This window comes from Helicoverpa armigera, chromosome 20 (genome assembly GCF_030705265.1).
Source record: "Helicoverpa armigera isolate CAAS_96S chromosome 20, ASM3070526v1, whole genome shotgun sequence".
Lineage (NCBI taxonomy): Eukaryota > Metazoa > Arthropoda > Insecta > Lepidoptera > Noctuidae > Helicoverpa > Helicoverpa armigera.
In genome coordinates, this window is record NC_087139.1 from 2,369,899 (window position 1) to 2,393,635 (window position 23,737).

Sequence of the window (23,737 nt, forward strand, 5' to 3'; positions counted from 1 at the left end):
CGATTCCTTTACAAACTATTTCCAATACATTTGCCGGATCCTTACCTCACAATATTCATTGTCGGGACGCGAACCCTGAACTTATGCCGGACAATTCGGCATTCAAGTGTCCGCAATAACTCAGCGAGTTCCACAATTATTCGGACATAGGACAAATGGATGTAGGGCTGTCCTGAGTTTACAGGATCGTAGGGGACTTCAGAAAAAACGTTAAACTGTTTTTCAATACTCCGATAAGGAAGAACATCAGAAAGCAAACATTTTCAGAGGTACATAGCCAACATAGCCATTAGTAGAGGTACATAGCCAACCCAGACACTGAAAAAATTGTTCTGTATTGAATAACAATAACTCTTTTATTTACTTAAATAAATATTTTACTTTGACAAAATCTGAACTGTCAGGGAAAGAAAGCTGAATTAAATAAGTGGATCTAATCGTGGACAACGCTTCTTCGTACCTATTTATTTCGGTGACTGCAGATTGGCAGCCCTAGTCAAAAGGAAGATACCTAATCGGATGGACAACCACAGGGCAAGCAATGAATTCGACGATTACACAAGTTCGAGACCTAGGTATTTGATTAGTGACTCGATACTGGGGCCCGATTCTCCTAATTTTACTTAAGCGACCTTCGATTGACGTTCGACTCGATTCGACTGAGACCCAATCCCGACTCGATTACCTACTATTGAAACGGTTGTGGCATTCCGCTATTTTTTCTTTGAAATAAACGTTTTTATCCTTTTCTGTCATTCAATAATGAATCATTTTGTCTGCAAATGATTTACGATTGCAAAATGATTGTACAGCAAACTACCGTATATACCAAAATCATCAAAATAGCAGACCAATCGCACACCAATCAAATGTCAATCGAATACGATTGGTCTTTTATTAGTAGCAGAATGCCCGATATGGTTAAAACTGCTATTACAATCATATTGCGATTCGATTTTGACATTATTAATTTAGGAGAATCGGGGCCCTGGTTGCTATAGCCTTTGTTGCCAACCGGTGGAAATAATATTAAACTCAAGTACCTACAGCACTAACAAAAAAATAGGTTATGATTGAACTCAATGCAGTAAGTGTAAATTAGTCAAATTCCCCACGCTAGGTCTCGGGGATTCCATCTTTGAAGAGTTGATAGGTAAATAGGTACCAACATAAAGTCAACTTGTCAATGCTCTCAAAAAACCCAAAGACGTCACGTCTCAAATTATGATTGATACAAGATTGTCTATGCGGTTTTCTTGTGGCTTTTCAAATAAAGACACTGAAATCAAATACCTATAGTAAGTTAGGTTTCTCCAACTGATAAAGAAGCAAATGCAGTTTTGCATCATCTCAGACCTTCTTCAGCCTATTTTCAGCACCAAAACATCACAGCAACACCGGCAAATGTACACAACAGGTGAGAAACTCAATTACTGACCTTATAGAACTTCTTAATTAAACTTACAAACATTTCATTAGGGGTTTCCAGCGGTCACGTTGGTCGGCCACGCCACATACGTGCGCCAGGCGTGCACGGGACATCGGCACAATATCGCCCTGGGGTACGTCACTCAAACACATCTGACGTACTGTTTATTTTTTCTTTTTTGTTCATGTGGTTAAAGTTGTGTTTGGAACGTGTCTTTTGTTGGGTATATTGAAATGATTTAAATATAGATGCGTGACATGTATTCAATGAAGGGTTAGACTGAATGGGCAGTTATTAACACAGTTAAATCCTAAATTAAAATACTGCATCGGTTGCAAGTTCAATTTTGGGGTTCGAGATCCAGTTCCGATTCACTTAACTCGGTTATTCAGAGGTTAGCGTTGTCAAATGCTTGCAGCTCATAGTACAGGGCGTCAGTGTAGGTAGTGGGGATTATTAGGTAAAAATAAAACCAAAAAACTTCATAAAATATCTTTATTGCAATAAACACAAGTATCAAATTCGTTTGCAAATGTGAATTTATCAAAATATTTCACTTAATACCTAGGTGGCGTTTTATGCATTTTTAGAATAAAATCATCAACAAACATTGGCATTTGCGAACAAATTATTAAATGAGAACAAAATGACTAACAACAATGATAAAACTATAACAATTTACAAGAATTATTTTATTATAAAATGTAGTAATGTGTAAAAGCCGATACAAAAAGAATTCCTTGCGTTGCCATGAAATGCAATTAATGTACATTTATCAAAACTATGTATGTAAACCTTTTACCATAGATAGAGGCATAAGAATAGAGTACTATAAGGCTAAAGAGAGAGAAAATTCCATACCACTGACAGTTTTTGTATAGTTAAGGCTCGTTGATTGGCTGTTCCTTTTAAGGCAGTTCCAATATTCTAACTATTAGTTGGTTAGCTTAATAGAGTTAGAATTTTTACATTACACACAATTAATGTCAAATTTAGATTTTCAGTAAGTAAGTCCACGGATAGATAATTAGGACCAGCCGTTAGACATAGCGACATAGCGATTGCTTGGAATTCCCTTAGCCTCTAACCTTATGACACTGACACTTGCAGATGGGCAGTCGTGCACTTTCTTCTTATCTTTGCATTTTACTGGGGTTAGATATTTTCAAGGCACTTTATTAATTTACATATTAAGTAGATATTGTTGTTAATAATTATAGTTAAGTAAGTCTTATCACTGTCAACTACAAATGATTGACGAAGAGAGAGAAGTAGGAAATATATGCATATGAGTACATGGTACATTATTATATTGAGTGGTTATTAATGCTTGCCACAACAGAATGAGTAATTATTATAAGTGTGAAATCTAAAGTTCCTATTTTATTAGTGAGCCATTGAGTATATATTGTTATTTCTTAATCTCTTCTAAGTAGTCTCTTGATTAGTAACAATGCAACAAAGTCCATATTATTATGTAGTTTGTTAGTTAATAGCTAAAAATAATAGAAAAATATCAATACATCAAAAATTAAAATTAAAATGAAAAAGACAGAATAAGCCAAGGAGATTCATAACAAGAGATTCAAAAATGATATAGCAACAAATATAACTTTAACTATCGGACTGTCAAAAGGGATTATTCTTCTCATCGTACTAAAACGTCAAATAGATAACTGGTGATAACGTGCTTCTCACTTCTCTTGTCATTGGCAGAATCGTCGACATTGACATCGACGCGGATTGCCATAAATAAAAATTGAATAGAATGTGTGTGCAAATACATCATATAATTTATATCCTATAATTATGTATACATTATTTCTAGGTTCATATTTACTTGTCTATTTTACATAAGGAAGATAATAATACCTAATATAATAAACATTAATTTGATATATTATGTAACCAATTCAAGGTGAATTCTCGTGGTCGGTTTTCCTTGGTATTTTTAATGAACTGCAAAATAGTTGTACCCACATTGAGATGACAATTCCTATACCTGTGTTATATATTATATAAATATTGCTTTTATGTATTAAGCGATTGGAATTCATATTGTCATTTTTTTAATATATCACAAGAAAATTAAAGGCCTCCAGTATTATCATATTTTCATAAGAAAAATATCAAGACCAACATATTTAGACCAATAAATTGTTCCAGATATGTGAGTACTCAATACCTACTTACAATTAATATTGTCATAAAATTAATGATAAAGTAATTAATAGGCATGGTGAATAGGAAAAACTAATTATTCCGTCTTTTAGATAATTTTCTTATTAAAACTTATATAATTGAAACTAAATGATTAGATGCGGACGTAAGTGTGACATTTCAGAAAAATATTTAACGTGTTTTCCACGAAAATAACGTTTAATCAATTTTACAAGATTTCACGGTTTATTCGATTCAAACAGTGGCTTATAATCAAGGAAAATAGGTATTATGTAAGCATAAGGAAAAATAAATACCTTAATATGCAAATTAATTACTTGTGAGATAAGAATATGTATTTACAATACCTCTGACTGAGTTATGAATAAATAAATGGATGGAAATAAACTTTATTTATTACAGTTTAGAGACATTAATAACAAACATGGCGTTAAAATAAAAAAAAGTCTCTAGTAAGTCTGTAAGGCTTATTTTTCAATATATTTTTTCTAAAGGTGTCTACACACCAAAGCCGCTGACGCCGGCGGCACCGCCCATTTTGTACAATCATGCCGCCGGCTTGCGCCCGCGCGGGCAAGCCGGCGGGGCAGCATGCCGATGCCGACGGCATCCCTCTCCACTCACTCAGTCAGTTGCCCGCCGGCTTTCATAGAGTATTTGACAATTACTAGAACACCACATGCCGCAGCAATCGTGCCGCCGGCATTGCCGCCGGCAAAGTCGTTCGGCTTGGACATTCTGAAGCCGCCGGGTTAACCCGCCGGCACTAAGCCGCCGGGCTTTGGTGTGTAGCTTTGGGTCAGCGGCTTTGGTGTGTAGACCCCATAATATTCACAACCCAATTTCAGAACGACTGTCAGATCTTGAATAGATTTTATTGAAACTTGGCACAGAAATACAACTCAGACTAGCAAATATATTTAGACATATTAAAACTCAAATTTTTTTGATGATGAGGCTAACAATAAATAATGTTCACCAAGTTATTTTTTTTTAAGATATTATCGCCCATTGACGAATACAACCTATCTTATTGTTTCTAAGTTTTATAGATGGAGTGATAAACGTCAAAAACAGATGTTTAATTACGCCTGCAAATTGTTTTTCTAGCAAAACTACAATACTTTAGTGATCTATGCTATTTTAAAGGTACTCTTCGGACCCAGGCAGCAGACCGCGCGAAATAAATGCTTCAATAATTTATCAAACAATGAAACCATTTCTGAGACATGCGATAGTCGAGCGTGGCTCGCGACTGTCGCCTGCGTCCGAAGTATACCTTCAATAGATACCGAGCGAGATTTTTATAGTAGGAAGACTTTATACCATCGACTTAATGGTCAAAATCGAATACCACTTAAAAACATCTGACATTCAATTCAACTTTTTTTTCATAAGTACATAATTTCATACCGTTGGAAAATCGTCGCTCGGCACATAGCAATAAGGTTCAATTTTCCGTGTGCATACCATGGTCTATATGACAGCGCTGCTTGCCATCTGGTTGACGCCACAGGTACCATCTCCTCGGTAGACTCTGTAGTACCCTTGTTCTCCCCAGGACTTGCCCCAGGAGTTCTTCACTATCCAGTAAGGTAGTTTCTTGTGGAAGAGCGGGTAATCTGGGGGAAATAGATTAAAAGGTTAATGCTAGTAAATACATATAAAAGTTACCGTTACGATATATCTAAGGGTCCCCTAAAAATTGAGCACGTAAATGTCGGTCCTGCGCCTGATCTCTCTCCGGTCGTGTCGGATTGCCGTCCCATCGGAGTATGAGAGTGAAGGAATAGTGAGTGCACCTGTGTCTGCACAAATGCTTGTGCACTATAATATGTCCTTATAATGGCTAATCTCCTTATATTGTAACAGCCGCCAAGGCTGATAATCGACTAGGAAGACATCATATCTATAAATGACCTTGGCTGACTGATTAAACTCAAAAGTAAAGTCTTAAAGAGTCTCTTAAGCATAATATTCCTCTCCTATACGCCAAATTTCATCTCAATCGGTTCCGCTCGTCATCAGTTTAGCGTGATTGCGTAACACACACACGTGGATACTTTCCCATTTATAATATAAGTTTAAAATGAAAACAGGCGTGACGGCAAAAATATCATTAAGAAATCCGTCATGGCATTTTTATTTTCATGCAATAATTCACGTAATGTTTATTAAATTTTCTTCGCTTACTGAATAATCTTTTAACTCTATTATAAAGAGAATTTTTGCAAAAATTTTTGTTTGTAGCATAAGGTTTCCGATTTGAAATACTCTTTCACTGTTAGGAAGCTACACTGTCCCAAATTGACACATTGTCTATTCTTTATCCTGATGCGGCAAGAGGTTCCCTAGGTGAAACCGCTGACGGAAGCTAGACTATACTATCTATACTAATATTAATATGTATTAATTTATAAGTATTGCAATGTACGATATATGTGTATTTGTATTTTTATGGGCCCTAGTTGCCTGAAATAAAGGAATAAATAAATAAATATACTAATATTATAAAGAGGAAAACTTTGTTTGTAATGGATAAACATAAAAACGACAGGACCGATTTTAAAAATTCTTTCACCATTATAAAGCTACATTATCTGCGAGTAACATAGGCTATATTTTATCCCGTTACGGTTAGCAGTTCCCACGGGACGCAGGTGACACCGCGGGAGAACGGCTTGTAACTGATAAACACACCTTTGATGCCATATCCTACAATGAGAACACCATGGTCCAAGTTGGTGGGGTTGCACAGCATCTTCCAGGGGTGGGAGATGCCTCCCATGTAGAACTGCATCGCGTTGGCGTTTATACCTGCAGAAAATAGTGATATTTATATAAATACATATAAAACTATTCAATGACGAATTGAAGAAACTTCCCCGTTATTAAGAGGGCGCAAGCACAGCTGTACTACGAGATTTCAGGAGCACGATTCCGCTATTGTACTTAAGCGACATACGATTCACATCCGACTGAGATCCAATCCCGACTCAATTACGATTGAAGCGTATGTGGCATTCCGCTATTTTATCTTTGAAATAAACGTTTTTATCCTTTTCTGTCATTCAATAATGAATCATTTTGTCTGCAAATGATTTACGATTCCAATATAATTGTAGAGCAAACTACCGTATAGACCAAAATCATCAAAATAGCAGACCAATCGTAAACCAATCGAATGTCGTTGGAATACAATTGGTCTTATATTCGTAGCAGAATGGCCGATATGGTCAAAACTGCTATTGCGGTTCAATTTCAATTCAATTTTGACATTATTAACTTAGGAGAATCGGGCCCCAGGTTTGATACCGAACTTCAAAAACAATTTTGCAAATAGCAGTCCGGCTCGTGGAAAATACGAGATTCCACAGCTACGTTTTTCAAGCCATCGTCATCGACTGTTACTCAACAGCAATTGTTGTTAAATTCCACGTCCGAGGACCTCAAACACAGCTATCATAACAGTGGTAACATCTCTTCTATAATCATTCAATATAACTAAATACATACAAAGTAATCTTTGTGTCACTAGGACTTATTACGTGATCCAATCTGAAGCTAATATATAAAACCGGTCAAGTGCAAGTATTACTCGACACGACGGGTTTCGTACCATTATAAAACGGACAAAAAATTCACGTTTGTTGTATGAGATCCCCCAAAATATTTATTTAATTCTAGTTTTCAATATTTGTTGTCATAGCGGCATCAAAAATACATCATCTGTGAAAATTTCAACTCTCTAACTATCACGGTTCATGGGACACAGCCTGGTGACAGACGGTCGGACGGACGGACGGACAGAGGAGCGAAAGCAATAGGGCAATAGCAAAAACTCGTTTTACCCTACGGAAACGGTGGGTACAGAACCCTAAAAACTGAAAGACAACTTACCAATAGAAATAGGTCCATTATGCACCAGCCACTGGGCCATGCCAGTCTCGTTCTTCGTAATATTGACGGCGCCGCTGATCTGGACCTTGGCCAAGGTCTTGTTGAACGCGCACTTCTCGTCCACACCCTCGTACGGGTAGTCGCTCTCCAGTTCTAAGCCACCCATCTGTTCTATGGCCCTGGACAGCAAATATTTTTATGACAGAGAAAGAAGACTTTTACTTAAAAGTAAAAGTATGTGCTAGTGATCGATGCATGGATCGCCAGAACCTACCAAAAACAGTTCGTTATTAATAAAAAGCTATTATATGAAGATGAATTTAACAGCATTTAAATATGTTCCTGAACGTACAGTTAAAAATGTATGTTACCTTGCTTTTAATTACCTTAGTATTAATTGTTTTAACCTAAACCAAAGCAATTAAAAATCCGGATATGCAAAAGATGCAAAGTTCTGCATTCTTAATTATGACGTAATTTGATGCGCACGCGTCTCTCACAATACAAGTCGTGAGAAATCAACGCAATATAAATAGCATGCTTATCACTTCTACACATCTGTATGTAATTAGAAAACTGAATAACTTCTACTTACTACATTCTAGAAATTCTTAACTGATAGTATTGATAGCAAAATAAGTCAAAACTATTTTTGAAGTTTTATTTCAATTTAGAAGGTCCAAGAATCAAGTTTAAATGCCTTTAAAGATAAAGATATTTTATTTGTAAAACATGAGTATACAAGGTGTTAGATACAATAAATAAGATCCTTCCTGTTTTGCCGTTATTAAACAGCGTACAAATATTATTGTTACAATTCAATTATAATTGATAAAAATATCATAATATTAGGTGTTTAGAAAGTCTGTCAAGCTATGTATAGTAGCACCTCTCAATTAAATATTTTTTCGTATGTATTTTAAATAGTTTTAAATTCAAAGTCTTTATTTATTTGTTATTTTATTATAGATGACTTTCTGAAGTTGTATAGTCAACAAAGATTAATAGAATAGGAACTAAAGAGTACCTGCATATCTAAGTCTTAAACAAAATGCAAAAATATCTTGATTAGTTACGGGCGCCTACGCTGCACGTGTATTAAGGCGATCTTGACTATTACTTTGTCATGACGCAGCGAAGATGATGTAACAATAAGAATCTTACTCTATGACACACGGGGAAAACAGCACAACTAAATCAACGATGATTCTTCGTGTTTTCAAGTATGATGTGGTTTAAAAATGCTCATTGTTTAAATATAGTCCTGGCGTAAGGCTACTGTATTACTCTGTTCTTTAATGCAACGACTGTCAAAAATCCGCAAGATCAGCCATCGACTGGTATGATATAAATGGTAACCCTACATACAACCGCACATATGGTACATGGTTTTGACTTCCATGGTTCAAATCTTAAGTTTCATAGCCATAAGCACCTCTTAGTTATGATTTTACAGTTTGCTTCTCCAAAGTTAACCATTTGCCACCTCGCGCATTTGCAGACTGCATGGCTGATAAAAAGGTGAAGGAAAACATCTTGAGGAAACCTGGACTATAAAGTCTGAAATCACCAACCCGCATTGAGCAAGCGTGGTGATTAACGCTCAATCCTTCTCCGTGTGAGAGGAGGCCTGTGCCCAGAAGTGGGACGATACAAAAGGTTGTAACAGTGACAATAACAGTAACAGCATTTGCAGTACGAAATGTTTTGTAAATATATTTTTTTACTAACTACAAATAGCGTCTTGGTCTACTTTTAGTTAAACTATAACAGCCTTTATACCGCATACTTGAATAAATGGCCATACATAAAACAGAAAATGTGAACTATGTATTATTTACTACTGCTGCTGTCCATTATCATTTATTTACGACCGAAGTCGCGGACTATCAGTAAAGTCTACGTTTACCTCAAAACTGCGGATTATTAATAGTTTGTATTTTGAATACATTATATTATTATTCTGTCTAGTTTCCGCCAGCGGTTTCACCCGCGTCTTCCATGCACCCGAATAAAACTGTATATTACTCGATATATAGGCTACACTGAAATATTTTTTCGGTCGGTACAGTAGTTCCTGACATTAGCGCGGTCAAACAAACAAACTCTTCAGCTTTATAATATTAGTATAGACAAATTCCGTTTAAATCCGTACTCTAATAAAAAGCTACGTATATTTTAACGTAAAATTCGTTACATACATAGTACCCAAGAAGGAATGTAATGTACCTAATAATAAAAAAAAAATAACCTGTAAGCATTATCTGGCAATCCACCATTGCAGCCGTCGTCCATTTTGTCACAATCCACCAGCTCCTGTTCCGACAGCGAGACCAGTTTCCCTGACTGCATCTTCCACTGACCCTCGATATTTCCTGCAAAATAATATTCATTACTAGCAGCCAATTTCTTCATCAAAAGTAAAAGCCAAAGTCAAAGCCAAAGTAATGTCATAAAGTAAAAGTACCGGTCAAATTCGCTTTTTCTATTAGTTTTGCTGTCACTTTAGGCTTGAAAAAACGAATTTGACCGTTACTTTTACTTTGACTTTTATGTTTGATGAAGGAACTGGAAGTCATTTTTCACAAGACGAGAGTGTCACATAGTTTGTACACTCTCGTGTTTTTGACTCAGCTGATTCAATTTTTACTTATACTACGATATAGCAATGAGTTACTTAATCTTTTTTTATTTTTCAAAAAAAATAATTTTCTTCACCCCTTAACACAAAACTTAGGTCGCATACTCTATCTATAGTCATACTCGATAGAAAATTTATTAATGTCCAAGTTTGGATTGAAAGACATATATCTGTAGGTAAACGAGGATACACAGTAAACACCTCACCTGTAACACTGAACGCCCAGCAGCTGCCGCAGGAGCCCTGGTCCTTCACGTCGGTCACTGCGTCGTATTCACGCCAGTCGAAGTTCACGGGCACCTTAATGTCCGGAATATCAGCCATCTTCATTGGAACCTGGTTCTCATTTGTCAAATTCGTCTTCAATCCCATGTATGTACTCCTGAACTCCTCATAAGATAAATCCGCGAACCTCGTCACCCCATACGTAGCAGTGCCCTTCTCATGAACGTTTAATTCGTGTATTTTTTTTATATTCTGCTTAAATATCTCAAACCGTTTTTGCATTTGAGAGTAGTCGTTTACATAACTAGGGTTGTATGTTGTCAAAAAGTTATAAAACAAATGTTCGGCTTGCACGTGGTGGTATAAGTCATAAGTAGTGGCTTCTTGGAAATCGCACGATACTCGGAAATTGGGAGGATGATCAGTCCACGGTCGAACCCACACGTTGACACGGCAGAACCTATTCATTATCTGATCCTTGAGCAACTTGCAGTCGGTCTGGTCACTCAATGCCACACAATCCGTGAAACCGACTTCAATTTTCATTTTGTAGTGAATGCCTGCCACTACCTGCTTCTCTAATGAAAATATCCTTACTACCTTCTGTTTGTTCGGATGAGGATACTTTGCCTCAATATGTTTTAAAGCCTCTCTTGCTAACTCATTAGCCATTTCGGCACTCTCGAATTCGATATGAGCTTCCAGGGGTGTCTCGTCGTCTACACAACTGACATCAATATTCTGTCCGTTATTGATCCAAAGCCTCTCCCATATTTGAGCAACACAACGCCTACGCGGTAAATGCTCAAGGAAATCACAACTAGTTATGTTTGCAACCCATTCATATTTCAAACAAGAAGTGTATCCAACATCAAAATCAATAGTAGTAACTTTCCCAGAAGTGATCTTAGTGGAGTAACTGTTAATCTGTAGAACTCTTTGCTTGTACCGATGTAAAGATGTCATTTCTAACTTTTCCAGAGATGCTTGTACCATCCTTTGGATGTCTGAATTGTCTATAGTCATATTAGCCAAATCCAGAGAAGACCTCCTGACACGGTTTAGTGGCGTACATTTAGCGCTGATGTAACGTATGTATTTAGTTGCTGTCTCAAGCCAAATAAAGGAATGACAGGACTTCGCTGGTATCTCTGTGTTAATGTAACACTGGAAGGGATTTGTGTCCAGATTAACGTCTTTGGAACAGTTCGTAGTGGCAACAACGAAATTAAGTTTAAACGGAAATTTTGAATCAAGCGAAGGTATGACTTGTGGCTCGCCCTGATGAACCAATTTATATTTAGCTTCAGGAGGCCTCTCAAGGGCTGCAATGGACATCTTCAGGAGTTCGGGTATGTTCACACCGGTAATTGATTCGAAGTTTTCATCGTCGTCACAAACTACGGTAACGTGTCTTACCACCAGCTCATCGTCAGGAGACGGCCACAGTCTAGCCAGACACAATCTGTGATTTAAACCGTTCATTTCTTCACAGTTCTTGAGATCTGTCCTCCTATTATGCCGTAAACAAAAAGTTTCAGCGACTTCAAGATACATTTGTACGGTTACTGTACCCATTTGTATACCACTTTGGACACCGTGTATAGATATCAATTTGTGTAAATTATTTGAATTCGAATTATCATTCATATGCTGAATAGCGCGATCGGCGTAGTAGAATGTAGTTTCTTCATCTATTTCATCATCATCATCACCAGTTTGTCTTGTATGTCTAGTGCCAATATCGCGCTTCTCCTTTTTGTTTTTCTCTTCACTACGTTTTTTACAAGTTACTTCGATTTCTTTTTCATGTTCTAACGAAGAGCTATTCCGTATTTCTGCACTGCAGTGAAAGACAACTAATGGTTGCTTTAAGTTACACGATTTTTTTGTAGTATCATTTCTTAAACATGTTGTAGGTGAAAGTGAGAAAACAATACTTATTAATGATCCGTTGTTGACTTGTTCACTGCCGCTGAGAATTTCTGTAACTTTGTGAACGTATTTCCTGTTTGAAGTCGTCAGGTATTTTTCTGAAGCCTCTTCCGCCAATTTAAGGTATATTTCACTACTGTTATTATTAGCATTGGCCGGTTTTGATGATAAATCAATGTCAGAGTCCTCAGAATCATCAGCATAACAATTTACGTCAATCTTCTTACGTTTTAGCCATGGCCTATCCCAAATTTCAGTGTGACAGTACAGAATTACATCAGCAACAGGTTTACAGCTGCGCGCACGCGCGCTGGTGACATTTAATAAGCATGTGGTAGGTGCAGCATTGAAATTTATGTAATATTTTAAACCAGAAACCACACGAGTAACAACGCGTTTTACTTCAACAACTTTATGATAGACGGTACTTTTTAGTTCATATTTACGCAAAGCTTCTTCAGCAAGGATTTTATATTCAGGTTGACTTGGATCTTTCACTTCTTCTGTATGCCCTCGTAAAGAACTAACGTGGTCTCTTTCTTTCTGATTACCATTTTTTTCATCATCTAGTACTTCATAATTAAGAGCAACGGAATTGTGTTTCATTGAATGACTCGGAACTTTCAAATGTCTTTTAACTCTTTTATCAGCATTGGCACAAGACACGCTAAATTCTGCTTTTGGCTCAAGCCAGGGTCGTTCCCAAACTTCTGCATGGCACTTCATAGTAACATGATCTTGTTGCGAATCTGTACCCGATGCCTGGAAGTGAAAGTCAATGCGAGTCATAGAGCCAGCGACGACTTGCGTAGTCACTCTCTCAACAACAGGGTCTACTTCGGAGGCCTGCGTGATACGTGGGTTCTCTAATAAATATTTACGTAAGGATTGTTTTGCTAACTCCATATAAGCAGGGTCTTTGGGATCTTTTTCTGTTTCTCCTCCGGGCAAACTTCTGCGTTGCCTCTGGTCGGCTTTATAACAAGAAACATTGACATTTTTGACGTTTAGCCACGGTTGCTCCACAATCGCTGAGTGACACTTCATTGCTTTACCGGTTTGGCTACTGGTTGCTTGAAAATTGATGCGGGTCAGCGAGCCGGCTACGACTTGCGAAGTCACCTTGTCGACACTTGTCACTTCGTAAACATCAGTATATTCGCTTTCCCGAACATATTTTTGCAAGGACTCCACCGCCAGCAATTTATACTCGGGTTTCGACGGATCCTGTAACGTTAGACCACCGGCTAGTGACGTCTTGAAGATTTTGGGACACGACACTTTAATATCCACTTTATTAAGCGAAGGTTGTTCCGAAACCTCAGAATTACAGAACATTGTAATAGGATCATTTCTACTCAAAACGAGAAAATCAATACGAGTCAGGGAACCGGACTTGCCCTGCGTAGTAACTTTTTCTACCAGAGCAACTTCGAGGGCCGGGGTGCCTTGTGGGTTGTCTAATAAATATTTACGCAGAGATTGTTCTGCTAAATCCATGTAATGAGGGTTTTTGGGATCCTGTTCTGTTATTTCTCCGGACAGATCTCTGCGTACCTTCGCTTTGACTTCGGAACATGAAACAGTAATTTCTTTAGAATTTAGCCATTTTCGTTCCCAGACTTCTGCATGGCACTTCATAGTAACATGATCTTGTTGCGAATCTGTACCCGATGCCTGGAAGTGAAAGTCAATGCGAGTCATAGAGCCAGCGACGACTTGCGTAGTCACTCTCAACAACAGGGTCTACTTCGGAGGCCTGCGTGATACGTGGGTTCTCTAATAAATATTTACGTAAGGATTGTTTTGCTAACTCCATATAAGCAGGGTCTTTGGGATCTTTTTCTGTTTCTCCTCCGGGCAAACTTCTGCGTTGCCTCTGGTCGGCTTTATAACAAGAAACATTGACATTTTTGACGTTTAGCCACGGTTGCTCCACAATCGCTGAGTGACACTTCATTGCTTTACCGGTTTGGCTACTGGTTGCTTGAAAATTGATGCGGGTCAGCGAGCCGGCTACGACTTGCGAAGTCACCTTGTCGACACTTGTCACTTCGTAAACATCAGTATATTCGCTTTCCCGAACATATTTTTGCAAGGACTCCACCGCCAGCAATTTATACTCGGGTTTCGACGGATCCTGTAACGTTAGACCACCGGCTAGTGACGTCTTGAAGATTTTGGGACACGACACTTTAATATCCACTTTATTAAGCGAAGGTTGTTCCGAAACCTCAGAATTACAGAACATTGTAATAGGATCATTTCTACTCAAAACGAGAAAATCAATACGAGTCAGGGAACCGGACTTGCCCTGCGTAGTAACTTTTTCTACCAGAGCAACTTCGAGGGCCGGGGTGCCTTGTGGGTTGTCTAATAAATATTTACGCAGAGATTGTTCTGCTAAATCCATGTAATGAGGGTTTTTGGGATCCTGTTCTGTTATTTCTCCGGACAGATCTCTGCGTACCTTCGCTTTGACTTCGGAACATGAAACAGTAATTTCTTTAGAATTTAGCCATTTTCGTTCCCAGACTTCTGCATGGCACTTCATAGTAACATGATCTTGTTGCGAATCTGTACCCGATGCCTGGAAGTGAAAGTCAATGCGAGTCATAGAGCCAGCGACGACTTGCGTAGTCACTCTCTCAACAACAGGGTCTACTTCGGAGGCCTGCGTGATTCGTGGGTTCTCTAATAAATATTTACGTAAGGATTGTTTTGCTAACTCCATATAAGCAGGGTCTTTGGGATCTTTTTCTGTTTCTCCTCCGGGCAAACTTCTGCGTTGCCTCTGGTCGGCTTTATAACAAGAAACATTGACATTTTTGACGTTTAGCCACGGTTGCTCCACAATCGCTGAGTGACACTTCATTGCTTTACCGGTTTGGCTACTGGTTGCTTGAAAATTGATGCGGGTCAGCGAGCCGGCTACGACTTGCGAAGTCACCTTGTCGACACTTGTCACTTCGTAAACATCAGTATATTCGCTTTCCCGAACATATTTTTGCAAGGACTCCACCGCCAGCAATTTATACTCGGGTTTCGACGGATCCTGTAACGTTTGACCACCGGCTAGTGACGTCTTGAAGATTTTGGGACACGACACTTTAATATCCACTTTATTAAGCGAAGGTTGTTCCGAAACCTCAGAATTACAGAACATTGTAATAGGATCATTTCTGCTCAAAACGAGAAAATCAATACGAGTTGGGGAACCGGATTTTCCCTGCGTAGTAACTTTTTCTACCAGAGCAACTTCGAGGGCCGGGGTGCCTTGTGGGTTGTCTAATAAATATTTACGCAGAGATTGTTCTGCTAAATCCATGTAATGAGGGTTTTTGGGATCCTGTTCTGTTATTTCTCCGGACAGATCTCTGCGTACCTTCGCTTTGACTTCGGAACATGAAACAGTAATTTCTTTAGAATTTAGCCATTTTCGTTCCCAGACTTCTGCATGGCACTTCATAGTAACATGATCTTGTTGCGAATCTGTACCCGATGCCTGGAAGTGAAAGTCAATGCGAGTCATAGAGCCAGCGACGACTTGCGTAGTCACTCTCTCAACAACAGGGTCTACTTCGGAGGCCTGCGTGATTCGTGGGTTCTCTAATAAATATTTACGTAAGGATTGTTTTGCTAACTCCATATAAGCAGGGTCTTTGGGATCTTTTTCTGTTTCTCCTCCGGGCAAACTTCTGCGTTGCCTCTGGTCGGCTTTATAACAAGAAACATTGACATTTTGACGTTTAGCCACGGTTGCTCCACAATCGCTGAGTGACACTTCATTGCTTTACCGGTTTGGCTACTGGTTGCTTGAAAATTGATGCGGGTCAGCGAGCCGGCTACGACTTGCGAAGTCACCTTGTCGACACTTGTCACTTCGTAAACATCAGTATATTCGCTTTCCCGAACATATTTTTGCAAGGACTCCACCGCCAGCAATTTATACTCGGGTTTCGACGGATCCTGTAACGTTAGACCACCGGCTAGTGACGTCTTGAAGATTTTGGGACACGACACTTTAATATCCACTTTATTAAGCGAAGGTTGTTCCGAAACCTCAGAATTACAGAACATTGTAATAGGATCATTTCTGCTCAAAACGAGAAAATCAATACGAGTTGGGGAACCGGATTTTCCCTGCGTAGTAACTTTTTCTACCAGAGCAACTTCGAGGGCCGGGGTGCCTTGTGGGTTGTCTAATAAATATTTACGCAGAGATTGTTCTGCTAAATCCATGTAATGAGGGTTTTTGGGATCCTGTTCTGTTATTTCTCCGGACAGATCTCTGCGTACCTTCGCTTTGACTTCGGAACATGAAACAGTAATTTCTTTAGAATTTAGCCATTTTCGTTCCCAGACTTCTGCATGGCACTTCATAGTAACATGATCTTGTTGCGAATCTGTACCCGATGCCTGGAAGTGAAAGTCAATGCGAGTCATAGAGCCAGCGACGACTTGCGTAGTCACTCTCTCAACAACAGGGTCTACTTCGGAGGCCTGCGTGATACGTGGGTTCTCTAATAAATATTTACGTAAGGATTGTTTTGCTAACTCCATATAAGCAGGGTCTTTGGGATCTTTTTCTGTTTCTCCTCCGGGCAAACTTCTGCGTTGCCTCTGGTCGGCTTTATAACAAGAAACATTGACATTTTTGACGTTTAGCCACGGTTGCTCCACAATCGCTGAGTGACACTTCATTGCTTTACCGGTTTGGCTACTGGTTGCTTGAAAATTGATGCGGGTCAGCGAGCCGGCTACGACTTGCGAAGTCACCTTGTCGACACTTGTCACTTCGTAAACATCAGTATATTCGCTTTCCCGAACATATTTTTGCAAGGACTCCACCGCCAGCAATTTATACTCGGGTTTCGACGGATCCTGTAACGTTAGACCACCGGCTAGTGACGTCTTGAAGATTTTGGGACACGACACTTTAATATCCACTTTATTAAGCGAAGGTTGTTCCGAAACCTCAGAATTACAGAACATTGTAATAGGATCATTTCTGCTCAAAACGAGAAAATCAATACGAGTCAGGGAACCGGACTTGCCCTGCGTAGTAACTTTTTCTACCAGAGCAACTTCGAGGGCCGGGGTGCCTTGTGGGTTGTCTAATAAATATTTACGCAGAGATTGTTCTGCTAAATCCATGTAATGAGGGTTTTTGGGATCCTGTTCTGTTATTTCTCCGGACAGATCTCTGCGTACCTTCGCTTTGACTTCGAAACATGTAACAGTAATTTCTTTAGAATTTAGCCATTTTCGTTCCCAGACTTCTGCATGGCACTTCATAGTAACATGATCTTGTTGCGAATCTGTACCCGATGCCTGGAAGTGAAAGTCAATGCGAGTCATAGAGCCAGCGACGACTTGCGTAGTCACTCTCTCAACAACAGGGTCTACTTCGGAGGCCTGCGTGATACGTGGGTTCTCTAATAAATATTTACGTAAGGATTGTTTTGCTAACTCCATATAAGCGGGGTCCTTGGGATCTTTTTCTGTTTCTCCTCCGGGCACCTGTCTTTTTGCCCTATACAATTCTTCATCTGGTTCGCATTTAACGTTTTTGCTTTTTTTATTTAACCAGGGCTGTTCTTTTATTTCGGCTTGACAAATTTTTCCTTGTAATGCACTATACTCAAGATCGATTGGTGATATTATAAAATTGATAAGAGTTTTAACGCTATCATCCCACAGCACGTTCACACTTTCTATTCTAACAATTGTATACAGTTGAGAACTATTCATGTTTTGAAGATAATCATTGAGTGATTCTTCTGCCCATTGTACATACTTGATGAATTTAGGATCATCTTCTGTAATTTGAATTTGTTTAAGTACTGTGCCAATAGAATGGCATTCTACATTCATATTCTTTTTAGGTATTTGTGTTTCGGGGAATTGAACATAACAAAGTGTATCGCCATCGTCATCTTCGTTATGGGACGCCATAAATCTTATATTAAATGATTTTCCTTCGCCTTCTTCTACCTTATCTACAAAAGTTACACGTAATAGATCAGATTCAGGTTTGTTTTGAATATATTTCTCTAAGGCTTCTACAGCCATTTGCATATATTTGGGATTCTTCAAATTTTTCTTTTGATTTTCCTTTTGATATTTCAACTGACAAGACACGTTAAAATCTTTTTTGCCTAACCATTGCTTTTCCAATATTTTAGAGTGACATTTTATTGTTTTGTTACTAATGCCATCTTGGGTTATCGGGGATATAATGAAGTCAATATTTGTCAGTAGTCCAGAAACAATTTGCGTAGTTACTTTTTCCAGTCGTACCACTTTATGATTTTGAGTATGTTCAGTATTTTGCATATATTTTTTCAATGACTCCTCGGCCAGTTGATAATATTTTTTGCTTAGATTCCGTTCCTTTATTTCATCAGAATTCCTGTTCTCTTCATTGTCTTGGATGTTACAATCTGTAAAATACTGATTTTTGTCAATCCAAACGTTTAGCAACACTTTGGAACTGCAGTGGAATGTAATTTTAGGGTTTGTTACATCACATTTGGGCGATGACAATAGCCCATCGCGTTGAATAAAACAATTTGTAGGTGAGATGGAAAAAAATAATCTGGTTAATTTTCCAGGTTCATCTTGAGTCTTCACTTTCTCAACTTTTAAAACTACATAATGTTGGCGGTTGGCTGATGTTAACATAAACTTCTGCAAAGCGTCTTCTGCGACTTTTTTATAATCAATTTGATTTTCTTTGCTTCCACTTCGTCGAACCGATCCTCCGATGGAGTCAATAGATCTTTTGTTTCTTGCACTTTGAACTTCATTACTTTTCAAAACATCATCACATGACACTTCAACTTGTCTTCCATCCATAATCCAAGACCTGTCCCAAATTTGGGCTTTGCATAAACGAAGGGCTTCATCTTTGAGCACTTCACACTTTTGAAACGCATTATCTCTAGTTTTACTTTCATCTGTGCAATTCGTATAACCTACGACAAATTCTATTTTAGTCAAAAATCCAGCGATTATTTGTGATGATATAGAATTAATATTAACAATCTTTTGTTTGTTATTCTTGACAGATTGAGTTTCCAAATATTGAATGGCTTCTTGCAACATTTCAACAACTTTTGGATCATCTACTGTTACATTGTTTGTAATTGATGTCGATTTTGATATTCTCATTTCAACTGGTCTATCTGTGCAAGTATACGATATTTTTCGTTCATTAAGCCAGCGTCTCTCGTGAACAATTACTTCGCAAATTTTTGAGCCTGGTTGTTGTAAAACTGTGCAATTCATTCGTAATAACAGTGGTACACTTTTCTCACAGTTTATATTCTCAATTATAACTGAAAATTTTGTCAAAGTGCCTGATGTTAGTTGTGTGTTAGCTGAAACGATTTTGCTTATTTTCATGGCATGTTTTGATTTTGATTCGGTTTCAATTTTTTTTAATGCTTCTTCAGCCAAATTTTTCAGAATAGGGTCATCAAGTGGTACTTCTCTAACGACTTCTCTAAAATCTCTCTCTTTGTTCTCATTGTAACAAAACGTATTTAGTATCTGAGGACTATTTACGTTCGTACTATCTATAACACCGTTACAAATTTGGGTCACGACATCTGTAGGCCTACATTCAACCTTATCACATGGTATCGTAACACGAGCTTGTATGTATACGAAACGTTGAAGGTTTTCCGTCTCATCTTCAGCTTTAACGACATCTTTTACGGCTCTATTTTTAACCTCCATGTCCATTTCATTCAAGTAGTCAACCATAACTTGCGCCATTTCATACATGAAACGTGCATTTTCTATGCTGTTTTTAATCCCATGGTAATCTTTCGCAAGCGAGAGCACTTGTAGGTCGTCATCGTAACTTCTTCTTACTCTTGAGATAACATCTTCAGTTTCAGTTTTAGGTTTAAAACCAGAAAAGTCGAAAAAATCCAACATATCATCTATAGCTTTCTTTTTATCTGTATCGAGATTTATGTTAAAAGATTGTTGTTCTTTTTTTTCGGATTCAGTAACGGGTACCGAGTTTTCAGTTTGTTTATTAGATTCGACTTTGAAAACGTGTTGTTTGCTTACGTCTAAAGTATTAGATGTTGCGTCAAAACTCCTAGTTGGTTCCGTTGGTTCTTTGAATTCAGAATTGGGAATTATCTGTTCTTGTATAGATAGTAATTCCTGTTCAGTAAGAGTCCGTTCTTGATTCGGCACGGATTGGACATCTGTATGATGCCTAACCTGTATATCATCACCAGATGGTTCAGGTAAAACCTCACCATCACTACCGTACAGCCAAGGTTCTGTGCAATTATTAGCTAAGATAGATCTGTGGTTTTGGCCGTTAGGTAATTTAATCCAGGGCTTAACTAAAATCGTTACCTTACAGGTTTTAGGGAAGTTACAATTCTCGGTTTGTTCATCAGTACAGTTGTTAGAATTAATCAATAGAGTTAATATGTACCGCACACCGTTGACTACCTGCAAATTCAGAAAATAAATAAGTTTTCCATGCACAAATAAAAATTTTCTGTTATGTATATTCTGTATATCATGTGTTTCTTACTTGAACTTGTCTTTCTACATCTATAACAGTATCCAAGCTGTGATTGACTGAAGGTTCGTGTAAGTCGAGATGCCTAACTCCTAGGGCTGCGAGGTCGCTGACCCCCGGAGCCTGCGGATTGACATGCGAGGTGCATCCAACGCAAGGAGAGCTTGGTTGATCCCGAGGTATCGCTATAAACTGTTCACCTGATGTTACCTAAAACAATTAGGTACTTAATGTAAACGTAGATGAATGCCAATCATCTCGGTCTAATAAAGAATGATGAAAGCTGCGGTATAAAATATCTAGCTACTATGCTTATAAAACAAAAAAGATAAACCTGGTGTCCCTGACTGCTATTCTGTGTACCAAATATTTATGTCTATGAATAGCGGTTAGAAAACATACAGTTCCAAATGCTTTTGAAACAAAACAATAACACCCTTTTGTGTATCCTGTGTACTACTCTGTAGACGAAAAATGTGAAATATTTGCAAACATCCAGGCTAACTAGATTCCTCCTAGATATAAAAACAAAAGGCAACAAGTAACATTATGTCTTGCTGGTATTTCAAACTTGCAACCACTTGGCGTGCCTCAGTGGCTGATCCAGAAAAATGAAAATACAGAAAAATATTTATGTTTATTTGAAGTATCTTCATACTGTAATGTATTAGATAAATATCTTCACTGGAATATATTCAACTAGATCTAGTTGATGTACAGAGAGGAAGCGAAATGAAAACCACATTCTTTAAATGCTTATACGACGATTTTTACATAAAAATAAATGTTTCATATTTTAATTAAAACAAAAAAGCTATTTCTGCCCAACTCTGAATCAAAACTGAGAACTTTTCTATAGTTCCTACGGCACCCGTGCTTTACGACTCCTAGGCTCTAACAAAGGTCTTATTGAAATAGCCCTCTATAAAAATAAGGAGGCTTCTCTTTCATAAGTTTGTAGCTCTCAACAAACAGACAATAAATATCAAGGCTAAGTAAGGTAACTGCAGCAAGTGAAATTAATCTGGCTCCGCGCCATTTCTATGCATGAGGCACAATGACGCCTAATTTCGGTGTTTGCTGCTAATTATAAATATGGTAAAGCTATATTTATATTTTTTAAACAAAGATAATATCTTTAGTGTATTTTTTTTATCAATATGTGACAGACAAAAAAAATATGGTGAAGAGATATAATACGACATAACTGTGATGTTGTGTTTATTGAGTCACTTGACACTTCATGCTTTGTTTAAATATTCTAAATTCTATTTACCTATTCTATTGCAGAGTATTGTTACACATATTTTGAGTTTTGTCTATAAAATAATCATATTGCATTATAGTATAAATATGGACAGTGAAGAAAGGAATATATAAATGTAGCAAAATGTATTAATATCTGCATCCTTGACATATAAACACAATTCTAAGTCACCAAGACCTTGTTCGCACTTAGCGTACACTGACATGTTACAGGGTTATCTCAACTTTGTTATTAATTGCAACTTACTGTCACTTATTGCCTTAATTAGCAATCTCTAAAAGTTGAACATCCATACATTTTAGTGTAACATTTAAAATGACCAAAAATATTTTTTCAATCAAAAACAATAAAATATATAAAGTATTTTAAGTTTTTGAAGCATAAGTGTTGTTTTAACCTATTAGCAAAATAAATACAATTAATCAGTATTTTTTTTACAATGTAATCACAATATCAGTTTTAGGGCTTGGGGATTTTTTTGATAAATAAATCAATGTAAAATCCCCCAAGATTTATTGATAATTTATAGTAATACTCACAGCTGTGTCTGACTGTACTTCATTTTCAAGCTGGACATGTCTACTGGTAACAGTGCCTTCTGTCACCTCCACCTGGGTCTCAGTATCCCTGTAGTCCTCTGTGCTCTCTGGAGTGGTACTTGGTACCAGCTCTTGGCACACATGGTTGATAACGGTGACATCATCATCCCCAGACTCTTGTACTGTTGCAGTACATTCTAACTTCTTGAACGCTTCAACATCACGTATCTCAGTAGCCTTAATTTCGGCTACTATTATAAACGTGATGTCATCCTAAACAATATTTTTAGAGTTAGACCCATTTTATAGAAATTATAATACTGGTTCTACTGTTTCAGCATTTAATATTTTCTTGTCATTGAGAAACTTGATATGTAGGTAGTCCTTATTACTTTTTTTATCAAATTAAGTTTAAGACGCAAATCTGAGCATGTCGAGGCCCTCTTTAGGGGAAAATAAAACGTGATATTCACAACAAAGATAACTTTACGATACAAAGGTCTCAGAATACGATAACCCGAGTTTTTACTAAGAAATAATGGATTTACTCACCACTTGCTGAACACTCCGCAAAATTCCCTCATTGGACTGGTAAATTTGATTAGGCAAACTATTATAATGCTCTACGAAGCCAGTCAAAAACTTTTCTCTCTGATTATTACTAAGATTAATGATTTCACACAAACAAGATGAAAACAATAACAAAACGATAACAAAATAATTATTATGATTATTCATGTTGCAACCGTCAATACGCCGTCATAGTCGAACAGTAAGTGCGAACTGTGAGTGAATAATATAAAGACTACTAACGATACGAACTAGTATTTATTTGTTTACACTAATGAGACATGAATCAGCGAAGACGGATAAAACTTTTATTTGTTGACATTCACGATTTCTCGCGTCAAATACCTATTGTAGTGATGTGCAGTTGATAGTTTTCAATTCATTTAGTTGAGTTGACTTTTAGTCAACTATTAAATCAGCTTCTTTTATAAGCTCCAACGAAGAGCTTGAATAGGTACTATTTTAAAATGACTGCAGTGCTCTGACCATT

General features: G+C 37.7%; 1 protein-coding gene across 1 annotated transcript; it reads right to left on the reverse strand.

Annotated features, from left to right (window-relative positions):
- Positions 1–1,910: 1,910 nt before the first annotated feature.
- Positions 1,911–23,586, reverse strand: LOC110379538 (uncharacterized). Its single transcript, XM_064039805.1, is given in 10 exon segments — positions 1,911–5,232; positions 6,311–6,427; positions 7,511–7,689; positions 9,762–9,885; positions 10,358–14,090; positions 14,092–15,950; positions 15,953–20,798; positions 20,884–21,081; positions 22,678–22,950; positions 23,230–23,586. Coding segments are annotated over 10 exon segments (11,661 nt in total). The 5' UTR covers positions 23,416–23,586; the 3' UTR covers positions 1,911–5,086.
- Positions 23,587–23,737: the final 151 nt, after the last annotated feature.